General features: G+C 50.2%; 1 protein-coding gene across 1 annotated transcript; it reads right to left on the bottom strand.

Moving 5' to 3' along the window:
* Positions 1–90: 90 nt before the first annotated feature.
* Positions 91–24,361, bottom strand: LOC117441725 (serine/threonine-protein kinase MRCK beta-like; the record flags this gene model as incomplete). Its single annotated transcript, XM_034077757.1, is given in 21 exon segments — positions 91–2,432; positions 2,738–2,886; positions 3,803–3,908; positions 3,985–4,109; positions 5,930–6,035; positions 6,122–6,360; positions 6,536–6,646; positions 7,033–7,275; positions 7,722–7,855; positions 7,943–8,047; positions 8,133–8,221; positions 8,223–8,371; positions 8,988–9,236; positions 9,666–9,866; positions 14,504–14,597; positions 14,742–14,890; positions 15,117–15,212; positions 15,611–15,694; positions 19,591–19,682; positions 23,591–23,760; positions 24,128–24,361. Coding segments are annotated over 20 exon segments (5,032 nt in total), but the record flags the coding sequence as incomplete, so codon positions are not given.
* Between the last annotated feature and the right edge of the window lie 820 nt (positions 24,362–25,181).

Here is a 25,181-nt window from a genome sequence, read left to right as displayed (position 1 = left end):
ACCAGGTAGCGGCTGGAATAGCAGAATAGCCAGGTAGCAGCTGGAATAGCCAGGTAGCGGCTGGAATAGCCAGGTAGCGGCTGGAATAACCAGGTAGCAGCTGGAATAGCAGAATAGCCAGGTAGCAGCTGGAATAGCCAGGCAGCGGCTGGAATAACCAGGTAGCAGCTGGAATAGCAGGTAGCGGCTGGAATAGCAGGTAGCAGCTGGAATAGCCAGGCAGCGGCTGGAATAGCAGGTAGCAGCTGGAATAGCCAGGCAGCGGCTGGAATAACCAGGTAGCAGCTGGAATAGCAGGTAGCGGCTGGAATAGCAGGTAGCGGCTGGAATAGCAGGTAGCAGCTGGAATAGCCAGGCAGCGGCTGGAATAACCAGGTAGCAGCTGGAATAGCAGGTAGCGGCTGGAATAGCCAGGTAGCGGCTGGAATAGCAGGTAGCAGCTGGAATAACCAGGTAGCAGCTGGAATAGCAGGTAGCGGCTGGAATAGCCAGGTAGCGGCTGGAATAACCAGGTAGCAGCTGGAATAGCAGAATAGCCAGGTAGCGGCTGGAATAGCCAGGTAGCGGCTGGAATAGCCAGGTAGCGGCTGGAATAGCCAGGTAGCGGCTGGAATAGCCAGGTAGCGGGTGGAATAGCCAGGTAGCGGCTGGAATAGCAGATAGCGGCTGGAATAGCCAGGTAGCGGCTGGAATAGCCAGGTAGCGGCTGGAATAGCCTGGAATAGCCAGGTAGCGGCTGGAATAGCAGGTTGCGGCTGGAATAGCCAGGTAGCAGCTGGAATAGCCAGGTAGCAGCTGGAATAACCAGGTAGCAGCTGGAATAGCAGGTAGCGGCTGGAATAGCCAGGTAGCAGCTGGAATAGCAGGTAGCGGCTGGAATAGCAGGTAGCGGCTGGAATAGCAGAATAGCCAGGTAGCGGCTGGAATAGCCAGGTAGCGGCTGGAATAGCCAGGTAGCGGCTGGAATAACCAGGTAGCGGCTGGAATAGCAGAATAGCCAGGTAGCGGCTGGAATAGCCAGGTAGCGGCTGGAATAACCAGGTAGCAGCTGGAATAGCAGAATAGCCAGGTAGCAGCTGGAATAGCCAGGCAGCGGCTGGAATAACCAGGTAGCAGCTGGAATAGCAGGTAGCGGCTGGAATAGCAGGTAGCGCTGGATAGCCAGGCAGCGGCTGGAATAGCAGGTAGCGGTTGGAATAGCCAGGTAGCGGTTGGAATAGCCAGGTAGCGGTTGGAATAGCCAGGTAGCGGTTGGAATAGCCAGGTAGCGGTTGGAATAGCCAGGTAGCGGCTGGAATAGCCAGGTAGCGGTTGGAATAGCCAGGTAGCGGTTGGAATAGCCAGGTAGCGGTTGGAATAGCCAGGTAGCGGTTGGAATAGCCAGGTAGCGGTTGGAATAGCCAGGTCGCGGTTGGAATAGCCAGGTAGCGGTTGGAATAGCCAGGTCGCGGTTGGAATAGCCAGGTAGCGGTTGGAATAGCCAGGTAGCGGATGGAATAGCCAGGTAGCGGTTGGAATAGCCAGGTAGCGGTTGGAATAGCCAGGTAGCGGTTGGAATAGCCAGGTCGCGGTTGGAATAGCCAGGTAGCGGTTGGAATAGCCAGGTAGCGGTTGGAATAGCCAGGTAGCGGTTGGAATAGCCAGGTAGCGGTTGGAATAGCCAGGTAGCGGTTGGAATAGCCAGGTAGCGGTTGGAATAGCCAGGTAGCGGTTGGAATAGCCAGGTAGCGGCTGGAATAGCCAGGTAGCGGATGGAATAGCCAGGTAGCGGTTGGAATAGCCAGGTAGCGGCTGGAATAGCCAGGTAGCGGCTGGAATAGCCAGGTAGCGGCTGGAATAGCCAGGTAGCGGTTGGAATAGCCAGGTAGCGGTTGGAATAGCCAGGTAGCGGTTGGAATAGCCAGGTAGCGGCTGGAATAGCCAGGTAGCGGCTGGAATAGCCAGGTAGCGGTTGGAATAGCCAGGTAGCGGTTGGAATAGCCAGGTAGCGGCTGGAATAGCCAGGTAGCGGATGGAATAGCCAGGTAGCGGTTGGAATAGCCAGGTAGCGGTTGGAATAGCCAGGTAGCGGCTTGGAATAGCCAGGTAGCGGTTGGAATAGCCAGGTAGCGGCTGGAATAGCCAGGTAGCGGTGGAATAGCCAGGTAGCAGCTGGAATAGCCAGGTAGCGGCTGGAATAGCAGGTCGCGGTTGGAATAGCCAGGTTGCGGCTGGAATAGCCAGGTAGCGGCTGGAATAGCCAGGTAGCGGTGGAATAGCAGGTTGCGGCTGGAATAGCCAGGTAGCGGTTGGAATGCTTGGCTAAACAGGGGAAGCGGTTCGCGTTGTGTGCCCACCACTCCGGAGGGTTATCCATCGTGGGGGTATGGGGTGTCTGCTGGCAGTAATCCCGTAGCTCATCCGCGCCACTGTTGACCCGTTTTTTCTTGTTGCTCTCGATATGAGGTCCAGATATTGAAAGGGGGGGTGCTAGTGGAGCACGCTCGTGAACTTTTAGCGCCGGAGCTAAAACTGGAACTGTAGAGCGCATAATTGCGGCGCATAAGATGAGGACCCCTGAATGTCGGACGTGTTTTGCTGGAGCATTTTGCAGCACCTCAGCGCCAAGGTCGGCATCCTCATCTCCCACATTTGCCTCCATTTTGTTCACGACTAGTTGACTAGGGCCTACAGCGCAGACTATTGGTAAAGGTAGTCGACTAGTTTACTGTGTGTGTGTGTCTGTGTGTGTGTGTACCTCTCCAGGCTGATGTTGTTGGCCTTCACTCGTCTCAGTTCCTCCTGGACGAGCTGCTTGGCTTTGATCTCGGCCTCCAGAGCCGACTGCAGCTCCAGCCGAGCCGACATGTCCAGCTTTTGGCTGCGACGCACCTTCCATAGGGGGTCCTGGGGGGGAGGAGAAGGTCATTCAGACAACCAGTAACCACGGCAACAACAGCACCAATCAGCTGCTTTCAGACAGCAAGCATGTAGCCATGACACACGCAAAACATCAACACGATACCATATTATACCTGAAGAACCTGAGAGTTACTGAAGGACCTTAGAAGGACCCTGAGAGTTACTGAAGGACCTTAGAAGGACCCTGAGAGTTACTGAAGGACCTTAGAAGGACCCTGAGAGTTACTGAAGGACCTTATAAGGACCCTGAGAGTTACTGAAGGACCTTAGAAGGACCCTGAGAGTTACTGAAGGACCTTAGAAGGACCCTGAGAGTTACTGAAGGACCTTAGAAGGACCCTGAGAGTTACTGAAGGACCTTAGAAGGACCCTGAGAGTTACTGAAGGACCTTAGAAGGACCCTGAGAGTTACTGAAGGACCTTAGAAGGACCCTGAGAGTTACTGAAGGACCTTAGAAGGACCCTGAGAGTTACTGAAGGACCTTATAAGGACCCTAAGAGTTACTGAAGGACCTTATAAGGACCCTGAGAGTTACTGAAGGACCTTAAGGACCCTGAGAGTTACTGAAGGACCTTAGAAGGACCCTGAGAGTTACTGAAGGACCTTAGAAGGACCCTGAGAGTTACTGAAGGACCTTATAAGGACCCTGAGAGTTACTGAAGGACCTTATAAGGACACTGAGAGTTACCGACGCACCCTAAGAGTTACTGAAGGACCTTAGAAGGGTGTGTGTGTGTGTGTGTGTGTGTGTGTGTGTGTGTGTGTGTGTGTGTGGTGTGTGTGTGTGTGTGTGTGTGTGTGAGTGTGTGTGAGTGTGTGTGTGTGAGCGTGTGTGTGATTGTGAAATGTGTGTGTGAGTGTGTGTGTGTGTGTGTGTGTGTGTGTGTGTGTGTGTGTTACCAGAGGTCTTGCTCCCACACCGGAGCTCCTCAGAGTCTCCAGCTCCTCCGTCATCTTGGAGGCCAGAGCCTGCAGGTAGCCTCGAGCGTCCTTCTCATCGCTCACCCTGCACACACACACACGTGTTAGTAACACACACACGTGTTAACACACGTTACTGACAGAGCGCGGACCCCCCTCACCACTGGATGATCTCAGCGATCTGCGCCTCCCAGTGGCTCACGCTCTCCTTCTTGGACGACAGGTCCTGCAGCTCGTCCTCCAGCTGGCGGTTCTGAGCCGTCAGCCTGTCCACAAACGCACACAGCTGGAAGAGGAAGAAGAGATGCCTACTGAGCATGTGCAAAACCACCAGAGACCCACTGAGCATGTGCAGAACCACCAGAGACCCACTGAGCATGTGCAGAACCACCAGAGACCTACTGAGCATGTGCAAAACCACCAGAGACCCACTGAGCATGTGCAGAACCACCAGAGACCCACTGAGCATGTGCAGAACCACCAGAGACCCACTGAGCATGTGCAGAACCACCAGAGACCCACTGAGCATGTGCAGAACCACCAGAGACCCACTGAGCATGTGCAGAACCACCAGAGACCCACTGAGCATGTGCAGAACCACCAGAGACCCACTGAGCATGTGCAGAACCACCAGAGACTAAGGCCCAATCCCAAACCACTCCCTCGACCCTCCCCGACGGAGTGAACTCCGTCTGTAGCCTCACTCGCAGCTCAACGAGGCTCCTCCTGTCAGAGGGAGGAACACAGCAGCAAGCTTTGGGACGCCCCCCCCCCCCCCTCCGGCACAAACAGGAAGTGCGTAACTGTTTGTAACAACGGTTTCAAATCAGTGGTTTCAAATCATCCCGCTCCACTCCCCTCCACTCCACTCCACTCCACTCCCCTCCACTCCACTCCCCTCCCCTCCCCTCCACTCCACTCCCCTCCACTCCCCTCCCCTCCCCTCCACTCCACTCCCGCTCCACACCGCTCCACTCCCCTCCCCTCCCCTCCACTCCACTCCCCTCCACTCCCCTCCCCTCCCCTCCACTCCACTCCCGCTCCACACCGCTCCACTCCACTCCCCTCCACTCCCGCTCCACTCCCCTCCACTCCACTCCACTCCCCTCCACTCCCCTCCCCTCCACCCCACTCCCGCTCCACACCGCTCCACTCCACCCCACTCCCGCTCCACACCGCTCCACTCCACTCCCCTCCACTCCACTCCCCTCCACTCCCGCTCCACTCCCCTCCACTCCACTCCACTCCCCCTCCACTCCCGCTCCACTCCACTCCCGCTCCACACCGCTCCACTCCCCTCCACTCCCCTCCACTCCCGCTCCACTCCACTCCCGCTCCACTCCCCTCCACTCCCGCTCCACTCCCCTCCACTCCCGCTCCACTCCCCTCCACTCCCGCTCCACTCCCCTCCCCTCCACTCCCCCTCCACTCCCGCTCCCACTCCCCTCCACTCCCGCTCCACTCCGCTCCACTCCCCCTCCACACCCACTCCACTCCGCTCCACTCCCCCTCCACCCCACTCCCGCTCGACTCCCCCTCCACACCACTCCGCTACACTCCCCCCCCACTCCCCCTCCACACCACTCTGCTCCACTCTGCTCCACTCCCCCTCCACTCCGCTACACTCGCCCCCACTCCGCTCCACTCCGCTCCACTCCCCCTCCGCTCCGCTCCCCCTCCGCACCACTCCGCTACACTCCCCCTCCACCCCACTCCCGCTCCACTCCCCCTCCACACCACTCCCGCTCCACTCCGCTACACTCCCCCTCCACACCCCACTCCACTTCCACACCACTCCGCTGCACTCCCCCTCCACACCACTCCCGCTCCACTCCGCTACACTCCCCCTCCACACCCACTCCACTCCCCCTCCACACCCACACCGCTGCACTCCCCCTCCACTCCACTCCCGCTCCACTCCGCTACACTCCCCCCTCCACACCCACTCCACTCCGCTCCACTCCCCCTCCACACCGCTCCACTCCCCCTCCACACCCCCTCCACACCCACTCCCCCTCCACTCCCCCTCCACACCGCTCCACTCCCCCTCCACACCGCTCCACTCCCCCTCCACACCGCTCCACGGGAATGGAATTGGTTTGTCACCTTGTCGGTTTCTGCCGTCAGCTTGAGGTTCTCTTGCGTCAGCAGGTGCTTCTCTCGCTCAGACTTCTCCTTCAGCGCAGAAACAGCTTCGTCCATCTCCAGGTGTCTGAGGAGGCAAACACAAGCTGCTTCAGGACCACTTACGATAGGGACCCCCCCCACCTGTCCCCCCCTCGCATGTCCCCCCCTCACCTGTCCCTCTTGTCCTTGTCCAGCCGGTCCCTGAGCTGCAGCAGTTCCTTGGTGGCGGACAGCGCCCCCCCCTCGGCCTCCTGCAGGTCTTTTCGGAGGTTCTTGAGGTCGGAGGAGTGGGTCGAGTCTCTCCTCAGCAGCTCCTCCTCGTAGAAAAGAACCTTCTTATCGAGTTCTGCCTTCAGACGCATCAGCTCCTGCTGGGACCCCCCCACTGCCCCCCCGCGGCCCTGCAGAGACTGGGACAGAACCAGCTTTAACATTAAATACAACAGTCTGTTGTGTACCTGCAGAATCCCTCATTGTGTGTGTGTGTGTGTGTGTGTGTGTGTGTGTGTGTGTGTGTGTGTGTGTGTGTGTGTGTGTGTGTGTGTGTGTGTGTGTGTGTGTGTGTGTGTGTGTGTGTGTGTGTACCTTCAGACCATGCAGCTCCTCCTCCAGCTGGCTGCAGAATCCCTCACTGTGCTCCCTCAGCTTCCTCTCCTTGGAAGCCTCGGCCTTGGCATCGTCCAGCTGAGCCTCCAGCTGAAAAACACATGATGCTTTTATTCTGAAGGTCTGACAGACAGGAAGTCAGTGCATCGTCCAGCTGAGCCTCCAGCTGAAAAACACATGATGCTTTTATTCTGAAGGTCTGACAGACAGGAAGTGAGTGCATCGTTCAGCTGAGCCTCCAGCTGACAAACACAATTATCTATTAAACACAGTTATCTTAATATATATATATATATATATATTAAGATAACTGGGAATACTTTTGTAGATATTTATTATTAGTTTCATTCATTTGATGAGCAGTGGGTTGGCCTAAGGGGAGGGGCTTAACATATATAAGGCTCTGGCCTCCAATCAGGACTCTGATGGAATGCAGACAGGTGAGTTATCCCCCCCCCTCGGTTTTTTAAACTCACCTCTTTGCGGGTTTTCTCGGTCTTGCGGATCTCCTGCCTCATGGCGTCCATCTTCCCCAGCAGGGTGTCTAGCTCCTCCTCTTTGTCTCGCAGCTGACGGCTGATTCGCTGCTTGGACGATCGCAAGTCGGCCATCTTCTCCGACAGCTCTGAGAACTCCTGCAGCGCCAACTTCCTCTGGGAGTGTGCGTCCTTTAAATCCTTCCCCTGGGAACGCAGGCGCTCCAGGGCCTCCGCCAGCTGCTGCAATATACATATTATATAATATATACATATTATATAATATATACATATTATATACATATTATATACATATTATACAGGAGATGCATGTGTTCACACAGGATGTAGGTTCACGTCCCGATCGGACAAAGAAAGATGGAGTGTGGACTGGTACTGGAGAGGAGCCAGTTCACCTCCTGGGCCACTGCCGAAGTGCCCTTGAGCATGGCACATAACCCCCAAATGCTCACTGGCACCGGCTAGACTGGCTGCCTCCGCTCTGACCTCTCAGCTGCATGTGTGCATATAACTGTGTGTGTACTTGCATGTGTATGTGCATGATGTGTACAGTGTGTACAGTGTGTACTGTATGACCTGTATGAAGACGCTTGTGTGTACGACGGAGAGGAAACTGAATTTCCCCCTCGGGATTAATAAAGGTCCTTCTTCTTCTTCTGTTTCAGTACCTTGTGCACATCCTCCTTCTCCAGCCTCAGGGTCTTCAGCTGGCGCTCCAGGGTCTTGAGTTTGGAGGCGGAGCTCTCGTAGTCCTGCCTCAGAGTGACAGCCTCCTCCAGCTGGTGCTCCAGCCTATCAGAGTCTAGCAGAGAGAGAGGGCGGGGCTTACTGCAGGGAACACATCAGAAAGAGGCACATCAGGGTTCATCAACTCTTCCTGAACGCTGACCTGCCAGCTTCTTCTTCAGACGCTCGATCTCCTCGTTGAGCTTCTGGATCTCTTTGTCCCGACCCAGAGTTCCCCCCCGAGGAGCCTGCAGCGCCTGGGTGGACTCTGAAATCAGAGGTGGGGGGTTAGCTACATCCTGTTTCTCCCACAGGTCGGAGGAACTACTTCCTGTTTGGCTTCAGCGTCTCACCCTGCAGTTTGCGGTTCAGCTCCTGTTTCTCCTGCTCCAGGCGGCGGATCCTCCTCTCGAACGCCTCCACCTCCTGCCCCCCCCCCCTCCACTTCCTGCGCCCCCCCTTCCACCTCCTGCCCCCCCCCCTTCCCCACGGAGCGGCGGTCGGCAAAGCAGCTGTCCGTGGTGTAGGTGAAGCCAACGAAGGGCAGGTGCTGCCCGGTGAAGCCGCTGTGAGACATCGGAGGGTTGATGTCCTGCAAAACATCAACATTAAATTCATTAGAAATATCGTATGGTAGTATTCATACTGTGATCGCCCTCTGTAATGTGTACTATGTATACTCGTATGGTAGTATTCATACTGTGATCACCCTCTGTAATGTGTACTATGTATACTCGTATGGTAGTATTCATACTGTGATCACCCTCTGTAATGTGTACTACGTATACTCATATGGTAGTATTCATACTGTGATCGCCCTCTGTAATGTGTACTATGTATACTCGTATGGTAGTATTCATACTGTGATCACCCTCTGTAATGTGTACTATGTATACTCGTATGGTAGTATTCATACTGTGATCACCCTCTGTATAATGTGTACTACACATATACTAGTATTTATACTGTGATCACCCTCTGTAATGTGTACTATGTATACTCGTATGGTAGTATTCATACTGTGATCACCCTCTGTATAATGTGTACTACACATATACTAGTATTCATACTGTGATCACCCTCTGTAATGTGTACTATGTATACTCGTATGGTAGTATTCATACTGTGATCGCCCTCTGTAATGTGTACTACGTATACTCATATGGTAGTATTCATACTGTGATCACCCTCTGTTTAATGGTACTCACCGGGTTCTTGAGGACGTCGTCGTCCACGTCGAAGTTGGAGGTGTCGGTAGGCGACGACACGTCGGGGATGTACGGCGCCTCTGTGGAGCGGATGTTGTCCCAGTCGATGCCACTGAAGAACGGGTGGCTCTTAAAGTCGGAGATGCCGTTGAGGCCAAGGCGGCGTTCCCGGGAACACAGCAGGCGCTGGATCAGGTCCTTAGCGTCCTCCGACAGCTCGGTGGTGTGGGAGGGGAACTGGAAACGCTCCTGCAGACACAACACATACGGGGTATCAGAGCAATAATAGGTAAACAGTTAAACGTCTTAGTGAGAACAAGGACAGAACCGGATGATGCAAGTGTGACAAACGAGGACAAGTTCAGATTTAGAAAGCTGGAAGTAGGACGAGAGTCTGGAGACAGGTGACCTGGATCTGCTTTCAGAGCTTCATCAGAGGACATAGAGAAACAGGAATATGGAGAATAACGAGAAAGCAACACTAGAGAAGTCATTAGGGCTGCCCCCGAATACACGACTTAAAGATTGTCGGCTGTTTATTATTAATATCATAATATATCATAAACATGTGACGATCAGTCGACCATGGCCTGAATGGACGACCTCTGGTAGGAACATGTTGAGTGTTGATGTCACGTATAACGGTGAGGGTTATAGACCTGCAGGCCCCAGACTGACCTCGTGGTTCATGATCTTGCCGTAGGTTTCCACCAGAGACTCTGCGTAGAAGGGCGTCTCCCCGTAGAGCATCTCGTACATGCAGACGCCCAGAGACCACCAGTCGCACTCCGGCCCGTAGCGACCCCTCCCGTCCTCCATCGCCTGCAGGATCTCCGGAGAGATGTAGTCCGGAGTGCCCACTGCCACCGAGGACTGCACCTGCACACCGCATAGAACCAGGTTACACTAAACCGGGTTACACTAACCGGGTTACACTAAACCGGGTTACACTAAACCGGGTTACACTAAACCGGGTTACACTAACCGGGTTACACTAACCGGGTTACACTAACCGGGTTACACTAAACCGGGTTACACTAACCAGGTTACACAAACCGGGTTACACTAACCGGGTTACACTAAACCGGGTTACACTAACCGGGTTACACTAACAGGGTTACACTAAACCGGGTTACACTAAACCGGGTTACACTAAACCAGGTTACACTAAACCGGGTTACACTAAACCGGGTTACACTAAACCGGGTTACACTAACCGGGTTACACTAACCGGGTTACACTAACAGGGTTACACTAAACCGGGTTACACTAAACCGGGTTACACTAAACCGGGTTACACTAACCGGGTTACACTAAACCGGGTTACACTAACCGGGTTACACTAAACCGGGTTACACTAACCGGGTTACACTAACCGGGTTACACTAACCGGGTTACACTAAACCGGGTTACACTAAACCGGGTTACACTAAACCGGGTTACACTAAACCGGGTTACACTAAACCGGGTTACACTAAACCGGGTTACACTAAACCAGGTTACACTAAACCGGGTTACACTAACCGGGTTACACTAAACCGGGTTACACTAAACCGGGTTACACTAAACCAGGTTACACTAAACCGGGTTACACTAAACCGGGTTACACTAAACCGGGTTACACTAAACCGGGTTACACTAACCGGGTTACACTAAACCGGGTTACACTAACCGGGTTACACTAAACCAGGTTACACTAACCGGGTTACACTAAACCGGGTTACACTAACCGGGTTACACTAAACCGGGTTACACTAAACCGGGTTACACTAACCGGGTTACACTAAACCGGGTTACACTAACCGGGTTACACTAAACCGGGTTACACTAACCGGGTTACACTAAACCGGGTTACACTAACCAGGTTACACTAAACCGGGTTACACTAACCGGGTTACACTAAACCGGGTTACACTAACCGGGTTACACTAAACCGGGTTACACTAAACCGGGTTACACTAAACCGGGTTACACTAAACCGGGTTACACTAAACCGGGTTACACTAAACCGGGTTACACTAACCAGGTTACACTAACCGGGTTACACTAAACCGGGTTACACTAAACCGGGTTACACTAAACCGGGTTACACTAACCGGGTTACACTAAACCGGGTTACACTAACCAGGTTACACTAACCGGGTTACACTAACCGGGTTACACTAAACCGGGTTACACTAAACCGGGTTACACTAACAGGGTTACACTAACCGGGTTACACTAACCGGGTTACACTAAACCGGGTTACACTAAACCAGGTTACACTAAACCGGGTTACACTAAACCGGGTTACACTAAACCGGGTTACACTAAACCGGGTTACACTAAACCGGGTTACACTAAACCGGGTTACACTAAACCGGGTTACACTAACCGGGTTACACTAAACCGGGTTACACTAACCAGGTTACACTAACCGGGTTACACTAACCGGGTTACACTAAACCGGGTTACACTAAACCGGGTTACACTAACAGGGTTACACTAACCGGGTTACACTAACCGGGTTACACTAAACCGGGTTACACTAAACCGGGTTACACTAAACCGGGTTACACTAAACCGGGTTACACTAAACAGGGTTACACTAAACCGGGTTACACTAACAGGGTTACACTAACCGGGTTACACTAAACCGGGTTACACTAAACCGGGTTACACTAAACCGGGTTACACTAAACCGGGTTACACTAACAGGGTTACACTAACCGGGTTACACTAAACCGGGTTACACTAAACCAGGTTACACTAAACCGGGTTACACTAACCGGGTTACACTAAACCGGGTTACACTAAACCAGGTTACACTAAACCAGGTTACACTAAACCAGGTTACACTAAACCGGGTTACACTAAACCGGGTTACACTAAACCGGGTTACACTAAACCAGGTTACACTAAACCGGGTTACACTAACCGGGTTACACTAAACCGGGTTACACTAAACCAGGTTACACTAAACCAGGTTACACTAAACCGGGTTACACTAAACCAGGTTACACTAAACCGGGTTACACTAACCGGGTTACACTAAACCGGGTTACACTAAACCAGGTTACACTAAACCAGGTTACACTAAACCAGGTTACACTAAACCGGGTTACACTAAACCGGGTTACACTAAACCAGGTTACACTAAACCAGGTTACACTAAACCGGGTTACACTAAACCAGGTTACACTAAACCGGGTTACACTAAACCGGGTTACACTAAACCGGGTTACACTAAACCAGGTTACACTAAACCAGGTTACACTAAACCAGGTTACACTAAACCGGGTTACACTAAACCAGGTTACACTAAACCGGGTTACACTAAACCAGGTTACACTAAACCGGGTTACACTAAACCGGGTTACACTAAACCAGGTTACACTAAACCGGGTTACACTAAACCGGGTTACACTAAACCGGGTTACACTAAACCGGGTTACACTAACCGGGTTACACTAAACCAGGTTACACTAAACCGGGTTACACTAAACCGGGTTACACTAAACCGGGTTACACTAAACCGGGTTACACTAAACCGGGTTACACTAACCGGGTTACACTAAACCGGGTTACACTAACCGGGTTACACTAAACCGGGTTACACTAACCGGGTTACACTAAACCGGGTTACACTAAACCAGGTTACACTAACCGGGTTACACTAAACCGGGTTACACTAACAGGGTGTATGCAGGAATCCTGAAGTCAAATTTAATACCTTTTAAGACCTTTTTTAAGACCCTTTCCATACATTTTAAGACCTCATCGCAACTTCGAGTTCTAACCGGTTACCTTGGCGACACACTTTACCTCACATTTAATATTGATTGTAAGATAGCTCAACTAAACAGAGTGCAGACAGACGACTGAAGCCTCCTCTCCACATGACCTTCAACCTCTCTGTGGGTTTGGGTCAGGGTTAAGGCAGTATGCTGCTTTGTTGCTTCTGTGCTCTTTCATTCCAGCAGAACCATCAGAAACCAGTAGAAACCAGTATTTGACCAATAAACAAAACAATTGACAAAACTTTGAACTATTAAATATATTAAACTTCATGAGCTTCAGCGGTAATGCCATATAGGAGCTCCCTCACAAATACCCAGGGGATAAATTGGGCTGGGGCTGTCCGGGGCTGAGCCCGGCCCAGAGGACGATGCTCTGACGTCATCGCCCTCACACATTTGTCATATGTTTACAAAAAACGATATATATGTTAAGACTTTTCTCGTTCTTAATATAGACTATATTTAGGGTCGATATGTGTTGACCTTACTTTAAAATAGCAGATCTCTGTGAACGGATATAGTTTGGCTTAGACCCCGGCCCCACGAGGGGCCTCATACAGAAAAACGCAAATGCAAAAAAGTCTTCCGTTCACACGCATTCGATTCATTAACGTGTCCGTTCACACTAGACCGCTGGAAATGCTGGAAACGCTGTAGTACATATGCCAGGCCTGTAAGTGGCGCTGCTGCCACCACAAAATACACCAAAAGCAGCGAAGAAGACCCCGGAGCATGGTTGTCATGGTTGTCCTTCTGTTTATTCTCCGCGGTGGACGGCGTGTTCTCCTGCTGTATATCTCTCAGGTAGTCCACCCCCCCCCCCCCCCACAGAGCGGAGCAAGGCAACGAAACTTCAAATAAGAAGCAGCATGTTATGGCACGCTCTGCATGGGGCCGCCTTGAGGGGGTTTCCCGACATGTTGTTTCAGTAAATTAAAGGGTGTCATGTTGTCGTTGCTGTGCACCTTCTTAATACCTTGGAAAATGCCGTTTAATACTTTTTAATACTTTTTAATAGCTTTAATTTTCGCTAAATTGATTTATCAACTTTTAATACTTTTTAAGACCCCGCGGACACCCTGACTAAACCGGGTTACACTAAACCGGGTTACAATAAACCGGGTTACACCTAAACCGGGTTACACTAAACCGGGTTACACTAAACCGGGTTACACTAAACCGGGTTACACCTAAACCGGGTTACACTTAAACCGGGTTATAATAAACCGGATTACACTAAACCGGGTTACAATCAATCAATCAATCAATGTTTATTTATATAGCCCAATATCACAAATGTTACATTTGTCTCAGTGGTCTTCACAGTGTGTACAGAATATCAGTATGACAATACGACACCCTCTGTCCTCAGACCCTCTGTCCTCAGACCCTCTGTCCTCAGACCCTCTGTCCTCAGACCCTCTGTCCTCAGACCCTCTGTCCTCAGACCCTCTGTCCTTAGACCCTCTGTCCTCAGACCCTCTGTCCTCAGACCCTCACATCGTACAAGGAAAAACTTCCGAAGAAAACCCAGTTTAAACTGTACAATAATCCGGGTTACACTAAACCGGGTTACATTGCTTCAGTCACCCACGGCGTCCCCCAGGGCTCTGTACTTGGTCCCCTGATTTTCATCATTTACACCCCTCCTCTCAGCCACCACTGCTAATATACTGTATTGTAATATAATATATTATAATATAATGTTTGTGATGCAACTGCAGCTGGTTGGTTTACCGTTCCGTCCTCCATCATTCGGAGACAAGATCCAAAGTCAGCGAGTCGAATGTGACCATTAACGTCCAGCAGGACGTTGTCCGGTTTGATGTCTCTGACAACGGAACACATCAAATCACCATTAAGTACAATTAATAACCATTAAAACACATCAAATCAGTATTAGTACCTATGTATGTAGTTCTGCAGGTGGATGGAGTACTCTCAGTATGCAGTATTAGTACCTGTGTACTAGTACCTGTGTATGTAGTTCTGCAGGTGGATGGAGTGGATGGCCAGCACCATCTCAGCCAGGTAGAACTTGGACATGTCTTCAGGAAGTCGATCCTCAAACTTACTGAGCAGCGTCAGCAAGTCCCCCCCCACGTAGTAATCCATCACCAGGTACTGCAAATACACACGTTTGTTGTATAAATATGTGCAGTATTATGATCACCAGCTTTTTTTTTTCACCATATGCAGAGCAGCTCCTCCTCCAATACACCATCATGCTAACATATGTATATTATATATATATTTAAGCAATAGCTCACGACAGGCCGTGGTATATGATCAGATTGTTTGATTTTATTTGTCCGTTTTATAAATATATATATATAGCAGTAGTACTCACCAGGTAGTTGTCGTCCTGGAAGGCGTAGTGCAGCGTGGTGATCCACTGACTGTCCCCCCTGACCAGGACATCACGCTCCTCTCGGAAACACGCCGTCTGCACACGTCAGAAGCAACAAGCTAATGTTAGCATGTCAGAAGCAACAAGCTAATGTTAGCATGTCAGAAGCAACACGCTAATGTTAGCATGTCGAGCAACAAGATAATGTTCGCATGTCAGAAGCAACACGCTAATGTTAGCATGTCAGAAGCCACACGCTAATGTTAGCATGTCAGAAGTCACACGCTACTGTTAGCATGTAAGAAGCCACACACTACTGTTAGCATGTCAGAAGCCACACGCTACTGTTAGCATGTCAGAAGCCATACGCTAATGTTAGCATGTCAGAAGCCACACCCTAATGTTAGCATGTCAGAAGCCACACGCTACTGTTAGCATGTCAGAAGCCACACGCTACTGTTAGCATGTCAGAAGCCACACCCCAACAGACTGACCTCGGCTCTCTTCAGCATCTCCCACTTGTTGAGGATCTTCATGGCATAGACTCTCTCCGTGTGCTTCATCTTCACCACGGCAACCTGACAGACGTCAACAAAGTTATCATAAATAAATACAAACTTTTATTTTAGAAATGTCATCTGGAATCAAACTCTAAACATTATTGTTAATACTATTATTTTATTATTTGTATTATTGTATAATGATTATTTGCATTATAATAGGAACTAGAGAATGCAACTGAACTGCTATGCTGAAATGTAATGTGTAAGAAGAAAGTGAAGAATTGAGATTGAAATGATGCATGAACACAGGGGGCTTGAATGTGTGATGAGAGAAGAAAGTAAAAAGGCCTGGAAAAGCAGCAGAATATTTGAACCGCAAACTTCTGAACTAACTTGATGGTGAATGATCTGTTGCCATGCCAACGGTATTTGATGACACCTTATACTACGCTTAGATGCGTTGATGGCTGCATCGTTACCAAACCTGTGAAGTTTTGGGCCGTTTGGAGCATTTTCACTGAAGTTATGAGAAAACCGTGTTTCATGGCGAGCCTTGTGTTACCATTAGGGATGTAACGATATACCGAATATCGCGGTAAATAAACGTCCCAATACTGTCGTGAGACTGACAAAATCTACCGCGATTTTTTATTTATTAATTTTTTTTTTTTTAAATATAATTATATTATATATTATAAAACACTTTTTTTTGTTTTAAACCTTTATTTAACCAGGTGGTCCCATTGAGATCATCGATCTCTTTTTCAAGAGACCTGTCCAACATGGCAGCACATAGGTTACAACATGAACATAAAACAACAGAACACAAAAGGACATGGTATTTACAGGGCTACATGGACACACCTAGAGACATGGACAAGTACCAACAGTATGTTTATATCGCTGTCAATAAGCCTCGCCTTCTTGGCAAAAACTGTATTGTTGTTGAAGTGGTGGAGAGACAATGCACAGTTTGACCCACTGCTGTCACCCATGGCCAAAGCTTATCTCTCCGTCCCACTGAGGTGGCGTTAGACTTTTTCGCTGTCCGTCATTTTGACAAACAGGATCGTAAAATATCCGTCATAATCCCTTATTACCCTTTGGGTCTGAACAGAGAGAGAGTACGCTCTGTCAAAGTGAACTGTCAAAAGGGGGGAGGGGGGGCGGTGTTATGCCGTGTGTGCATGCACCTCGCGGGAGCGTAAAGCAAAACCTCCCAGACATGCGTTGATCTGTACGGCAAAGTACGGTTTGGAAACTATATCATTTCCTTTTGGAGGGAAGCATACCACGGCATAACACCGGAGCCTCGCTGCGGGGACACGCTGCCGCTGTTCCCAGTTTGTTCTAATCTGTCAAAATGACAGACTGCTTTCAGATTTTTCCGTCATTGTTAAATAAGATAGATAAGATGGACTTTTATTAATCCCTCGTGGGGAAATTATTTCTCTGCATTTGACCCATCCTAGTGTTAGGAGCAGTGTGCTGCCATTTTGAACGGCGCCCGGGGAGCAGTGCGGGGAACGGTGCCTTGCTCAGGGACACCTCGGTAGCGCTTGGTCTTTCCGGGACTTGTACTGGTGACCTTCTAGTTCCCAAGCCAAGTCCCTATCGACTTCACCACCACCGCCAAAAATCAAATATTAGGTTAAAATATCCAGAGCAGGGGATATTGTAAATGCCCAAACATCCCAGCTGATAAATACCTGGAAATGTGGACATTCTCATATTCCTAAAAACCTGTCTGATGATGCTGAGTGAGTCCCTCGTGAGTTTGAGTTGAGTTGTTTGAAAAACTAAAGTGAAACTTGATGGCAACTAATACCGTCATTATTTAATTTGATTATTAAATGTCCTTGTTTATTTGTGAGATGCAGTGGCACAAAGACAATGCCTACTTTGTTTGGTAGTACTATAGGTACAAACACACTGGTGTTCTTGTTCCAGTCCGTTCCTGTCACTTTGTTTGTGACACTTTAAAGTACTGCTTTCCGGCTGACACGCTGACACGCTGACACGCTGACATGCTGACATGCTGACATGCTGACACGCTACACATCAGATTTATTATGTAATAAAGAAACATGTTCCGAGTAAAAACATTTTTTATTCAATTATCGCGATAAATACCGTACTGTGGACTTGTTATCGCGATATTATCGTACCGTGAGTTTTTGGTATCGTTACATCCCTAGTTACCATGGCAACGGCATTTGAAGAAATCTCAAAACTGTCCCGTAGATGTCTTCACGGCTGGACTGTTGGCACACTGCTACCTGGACTCTGCTCTCTGAGCGTGTCAGCTGCTGAGGGCAGGACCTTTAACCCTTACCTGGACTCTGCTCTGAGCAGGTCAGCTGCTGAGGGCACGACCTTTAACCTCTACCTGGACTCTGCTCTGAGCAGGTCAGCTGCTGAGGGCACGACCTTTAACCTCTACCTGGACTCTGCTCTGAGCAGGTCAGCTGCTGAGGGCACGACCTTTAACCCTTACCTGGACTCTGCTCTGAGCAGGTCAGCTGCTGAGGGCACGACCTTTAACCTCTACCTGGACTCTGCTCTCTGAGCAGGTCAGCTGGAGCGATGACATCATGGTGTTTATAGTTGAGCTAACGAGGTGTTAGAGATCACAGGTCTCCATTGTTCTGAATGAGAGATGAACCTCTTACATGTGAACGTTTTGTGGAAGAACCGTAACAGATATCTGTGACATTTCAAAACGTGAAGCATGTCAAGGAAGTAGAGTATCTGAAGTGTGCTCTTTGTGTAGTTTCGGGTTAATAACGTGGCCTCTTGTGGTGGGGAAAGATGAGGCTGAAGTGGAGTTCAGGGTTCAATGGAGACATGTTGAAGGTTGTCACTTCATGCCCTCAAGATTTAGTTTCATTATTTTGCTTAATATTTTTTCATTGTTCAAGCTACGAGATGTTTCCCTACGTCAGTCAGGATAGATTCTGTCTCAGGAATGCAGGGTTTGGGAATGATGGCAGGTTTCAAGATGTCCTCCACTCTGACATCACGCACTCTGAAATCTGAAGAAGGCCTCTGTACCAAGGTCTGAACAATGTGTAATATCTTTAAAGGTAAGAATCAGATTTAAAAGTAGTTTTACACGAATAATGTCAGAAAGATGTGTAACATTTTAAAGTTGGAATGAGGTTTCTGAGTGAAAGTATGAAGGAACAGTTAGCAGTTGAAGTCTGAAGAGTTCTCCATTGACTTCCATGTTAAAAATGTGATGCATTATGGGATGTATCTCTGACATTATGAAAGTTATAAATGAGGAAAGTAAAAGCCGTCGACTCCCGGCCGAGCTGAACGTTCTGATGTTTGAAAGGAGTTTCTGCAATGTGGAATGTGGGAGCAGAAGAGGCGCAAAATAACCCGGAGGAATAATAAAGAAATCTTCCAGTGTGTGTTCCTCACACACACACACACACACACACACACACACACACACACACACACACACACACACACACACACACACACACACACACACACACACACACACACACACACACACACACACACACACACACACACACACACACACACACACACACACACACACACACACACACACACACACACACACACACACACACACACACACACAGGTGTGGCAGTGACTCACCCCTCTCAGGTATGTGTAGCCACATTACCCACAAGCCCTCACTGCACTTTATTAATGACTTCTCTTGAATACTTCATTATTATATTCAGATTGTACCCGCTTTGTATTGTAACGTTCTGTTTCAATAAAGTTTATTTAAAACTCCAGAGGGAGGCCCAGAGGAAGCGGACAGGAAGTGGATTGTTGTAAACAGGAAGTGCAGAGCCACATGTCACTGGAACACTTCCTGTTCGTTCTCCCCCCCCTCCACACTGAACGTGTGTTATCAGAGTAAAGGAGCCAGTGATGGGGGGGGGGGGGGGGGGGGTCAGAGGTCAACAGGAAGTCTTACCTCTCCAAAAGCTCCTCGTCCAATCACCTTCAGCATCTCAAAGTCGTCTCTGTGCAGCCGCAGGTCCTTCACCGTGGTGCTGAACGGCTTCACTAAGAGCACACAGGACATATATCAACACACACACACACACACACACACACACACACACACACACACACACACACACACACACACACACACACACACACACACACACACACAAGATGTTCTCGATTGTATAGAAATATTAAACTTTAGTGTTATAATAATATTACTTCTAATACTCAGTGATACAAGAGCCAGGGGGCACTAGGACCCTGCGGGCTGTGCTGCTCCTTTATCTAGGTCACACACACACACACACACACACAGGCAATGTACAGGTACAGGTCCTAACGGCAGGTACCGGTCCTAACGGCAGGTACAGGTCCTAATGGCAGGTACCGGCAGGTACAGGTCCTAACGGCAGCTACAGGTCCTAACGGCAATTACCGGTCCTAACGGCAGGTACAGGTCCTAACGGCAATTACCGGTCCTAACGGCAGGTACAGGTCCTAACGGCAGGTACCGGTCCTAACGGCAGGTACAGGTCCTAACGGCAGGTACAGGTCCTAACGGCAGGTACAGGTCCTAACGGCAATTACCGGTCTTAACGGCAGGTAGCGGTCCTAACGGCAGGTACAGGTCGTAACGGCAGGTACAGGTCCTAACGGCAATTACCGGTCCTAACGGCAGGTACAGGTCCTAACGGCAATTACCGGTCCTAACGGCAGGTACAGGTCGTAACGGCAGCTACAGGTCCTAACGGCAATTACCGGTCCTAACGGCAGGTACAGGTCCTAACGGCAGCTACAGGTCCTAACGGCAGCTACAGGTCCTAACGGCAATTACCGGTCCTAACGGCAGGTACAGGTCCTAACGGCAGGTACCGGTCCTAACGGCAGGTACCGGTCCTAACGGCAGGTACAGGTCCTAACGGCAGGTACAGGTCCTAACGGCAGGTACAGGTCCTAACGGCAATTACCGGTCTTAACGGCAGGTAGCGGTCCTAACGGCAGGTACAGGTCCTAACGGCAGGTACAGGTCCTAACGGCAATTACCGGTCTTAACGACAGGTAGCGGTCCTAACGGCAGGTACAGGTCGTAACGGCAGGTACAGGTCCTAACGGCAATTACCGGTCCTAACGGCAGGTACAGGTCCTAACGGCAATTACCGGTCCTAACGGCAGGTACAGGTCGTAACGGCAGCTACAGGTCCTAACGGCAATTACCGGTCTTAACGGCAGGTACCGGTCCTAACGGCAGGTACCGGTCCTAACGGCAGGTACAGGTCCTAACGGCAGGTACAGGTCCTAACGGCAATTACCGGTCTTAACGGCAGGTACCGGTCTTAACGGCAGGTACAGGTCCTAACGGCAGGTACCGGTCCTAACGGCAGGTACCGGTCCTAACGGCAGGTACAGGTCCTAACGGCAGGTACCGGTCCTAACGGCAGGTACCGGTCCTAACGGCAGGTACAGGTCCTAACGGCAGGTAGCGGTCCTAACGGCAATTACCGGTCCTAACGGCAGGTACCGGTCCTAACGGCAGGTACCGGTCCTAACGGCAGGTACAGGTCGTAACGGCAGGTACAGGTCCTAACGGCAGGTACCGGTCCTAACGGCAGGTACCGGTCCTAACGGCAGGTACAGGTCCTAACGGCAGGTACCGGTCCTAACGGCAGGTACCGGTCCTAACGGCAGGTACCGGTCCTAACGGCAGGTACAGGTCCTAACGGCAATTACTGGTCCTAACGGCAGGTACAGGTCCTAACGGCAGGTACCGGCAGGTACAGGTCCTAATGGCAGCTACAGGTCCTAACGGCAGCTACAGGTCCTAACGGCAGCTACAGGTCCTAACGGCAATTACTGGTCCTAACGGCAGGTACAGGTCCTAACGGCAGGTACAGGTCCTAACGGCAGGTACCGGTCCTAACGGCAATTACCGGTCCTAACGGCAATTACCGGTCCTAACGGCAGGTACCGGTCCTAACGGCAGGTACAGGTCGTAACGGCAGGTACAGGTCCTAACGGCAATTACCGGTCCTAACGGCAGGTACCGGTCCTAACGGCAGGTACCGGTCCTAACGGCAGGTACAGGTCCTAACGGCAGGTACCGGTCCTAACGGCAGGTACAGGTCCTAATGGCAGGTACCGGCAGGTACAGGTCCTAACGGCAGCTACAGGTCCTAACGGCAATTACCGGTCCTAACGGCAGGTACAGGTCCTAACGGCAATTACCGGTCCTAACGGCAGGTACAGGTCCTAACGGCAGGTACCGGTCCTAACGGCAGGTACAGGTCCTAACGGCAGGTACAGGTCCTAACGGCAGGTACAGGTCCTAACGGCAATTACCGGTCTTAACGGCAGGTAGCGGTCCTAACGGCAGGTACAGGTCGTAACGGCAGGTACAGGTCCTAACGGCAATTACCGGTCCTAACGGCAGGTACAGGTCCTAACGGCAATTACCGGTCCTAACGGCAGGTACAGGTCGTAACGGCAGCTACAGGTCCTAACGGCAATTACCGGTCTTAACGGCAGGTACCGGTCCTAACGGCAATTACCGGTCCTAACGGCAGGTACAGGTCGTAACGGCAGCTACAGGTCCTAACGGCAATTACCGGTCCTAACGGCAGCTACAGGTCCTAACGGCAGCTACAGGTCCTAACGGCAATTACCGGTCCTAACGGCAGGTACAGGTCCTAACGGCAGGTACCGGTCCTAACGGCAGGTACCGGTCCTAACGGCAGGTACAGGTCCTAACGGCAGGTACAGGTCCTAACGGCAATTACCGGTCTTAACGGCAGGTAGCGGTCCTAACGGCAGGTACAGGTCCTAACGGCAGGTACAGGTCCTAACGGCAATTACCGGTCTTAACGACAGGTAGCGGTCCTAACGGCAGGTACAGGTCGTAACGGCAGGTACAGGTCCTAACGGCAATTACCGGTCCTAACGGCAGGTACAGGTCCTAACGGCAATTACCGGTCCTAACGGCAGGTACAGGTCGTAACGGCAGCTACAGGTCCTAACGGCAATTACCGGTCTTAACGGCAGGTACCGGTCCTAACGGCAGGTACCGGTCCTAACGGCAGGTACAGGTCCTAACGGCAGGTACAGGTCCTAACGGCAATTACCGGTCTTAACGGCAGGTACCGGTCCTAACGGCAGGTACAGGTCCTAACGGCAGGTACCGGTCCTAACGGCAGGTACCGGTCCTAACGGCAGGTACAGGTCCTAACGGCAGGTACCGGTCCTAACGGCAGGTACCGGTCCTAACGGCAGGTACAGGTCCTAACGGCAGGTAGCGGTCCTAACGGCAATTACCGGTCCTAACGGCAGGTACCGGTCCTAACGGCAGGTACCGGTCCTAACGGCAGGTACAGGTCGTAACGGCAGGTACAGGTCCTAACGGCAGGTACCGGTCCTAACGGCAGGTACCGGTCCTAACGGCAGGTACAGGTCCTAACGGCAGGTACCGGTCCTAACGGCAGGTACCGGTCCTAACGGCAGGTACAGGTCCTAACGGCAATTACTGGTCCTAACGGCAGGTACAGGTCCTAACGGCAGGTACCGGCAGGTACAGGTCCTAATGGCAGCTACAGGTCCTAACGGCAATTACCGGTCCTAACGGCAGGTACAGGTCCTAACGGCAGGTACCGGTTCTAAACGAATGGATAGTGAGGTGGGCTGCAGATCGGAAGGTTGTGAGTTCAAATCCCGCCTGGAACACCAGGCACTAGTGCCCTTGAGTGAGGCACTTAGCCCTCAGGTACTCCAGGGAGAATGTCCCTGTAATTGGTAATTGTAAGTCGCTTTGGATAAAAGCGTCAGCTAAATGAAATGTAATGTAAAAGCAGGTACAGGTCCTAACGACAGGTACCGGTCGTAACAGCAGTTACCGGTTCATATATCCTTTATATATATATATATATATATATATATATATATATATATATATATATACACAGACACACACACACCCCATGTCAGGAAGTCGTTGACGTGCTTCTCCCTCTTCAGAGGGCAGCTGCTGCACTCGGTGTAGAAGCAGAGCAGCAGGTCCAGCAGCGCCTCCACGCTCAGGCAGCCTGAAGCCGTCTGCTGCAGCAGCAGGTCCTCCAGAACCTTCAGCCGGGCCGCCGCAGACATCCTGCACACAACAACACTTCACTGTCAACATGTAGGCCTGCAAGTACTGCAAGTCCTCCAGAACGTAGAAGTATAATTACACAAAGTACAGTAGTATTTATAGTATAAAGTACAACAGTACACATCCAGCTTGACAAAGTACAGTAGCATTTATAGATTAAAGTACAACAGTAGTATTTATAAGCATTGTGATAGCAGGTGACAGTAGTGACAGTAAAAGTACTACACAGTGAATACACAAGTACTACAGAGCGTCAGACTATGAGCAGAATATACAGGCTATATATATGTAAGTCAATATATATATATATTGGGACCGAGAAGAGGGACCGGGAGGGACCGGGAGGAGCCGTCAGGAACGTCAGTACCTCAGTTAGCTGCTCGTTAGCTCCGGGTGTCGCTGGTCCTCCTCCGGAGTGTCTGTAATCCGGTGTGAACGGGGCCTCAGCACCGAAACATGTCTCTCTTTTGTCTCTCTTCGCCGTCAGTACCGTCAGTACCCGTCAGTACCGGGATCACCGGGATCAGGAGTTTCCGGAGGAATATGGCTGATCCGAGAGCTGCATACGCGCACACACACGCACACACACATACACACACACTTCCGGTCACATGGACTTTCAAAATAAAAGACTCAACAACGAGAGCGAGGCGGGGCTCCGATCATTCCTCATTTTATAACACATAGCTAACACACGTATAACATGTGAGATAATACCATGAGAGATAACACATCTACAACATGAGAGATAATACACATAACATGTGAGATAACACATCTATAACATGAGAGATAATACATCTACAACATGAGAGATAACACATCTATAACATGAGAGATAATACATCTATAACATGAGAGATAACACATCTACAACATGAGAGATAATACACATAACATGTGAGATAATATATAACATGTGAGATAATACACATAACATGTGAGATAATATATAACATGTGAGATAATACACATAACATGTGAGATAATATATAACATGAGAGATAATACATATAACATGTGAGATAACACATCTATAACATGAGAGATAATACATCTACAACATGAGAGATAACACATATATAACTTAAGAGATAAAACATATAACATATGAGATAATACACATAACATGTGAGATAATATAACATGTGAGATAATACATCAATGCTTCTCAAAGTGTGTTCCGCGGACCACTGGTGGCCCGTGAGCGCCCCTAGTGGTCCGTGAGTATATTAGTAACATTTCACATTTGAAATAAATAAATGTATTTAAGTTTTGCGCACTCTCGCGGGAATATCTCCGCAATGGAGCGAGCTTAAGTTTCAATTTCAAGAGATAATACACATAACATGAGAGATAATACACAACATGTGAGCTAATACACATCACATGAGAGATAATACATACAACATGAGAGATAA

Source organism: Pseudochaenichthys georgianus, unplaced genomic scaffold, assembly GCF_902827115.2.
Source record: "Pseudochaenichthys georgianus unplaced genomic scaffold, fPseGeo1.2 scaffold_1942_arrow_ctg1, whole genome shotgun sequence".
In the NCBI taxonomy this organism is placed as follows: Eukaryota; Metazoa; Chordata; class Actinopteri; order Perciformes; family Channichthyidae; genus Pseudochaenichthys; species Pseudochaenichthys georgianus.
Note: the sequence above shows the minus strand (reverse complement) of the source record. Positions and strands in the feature narration are given on the sequence as shown.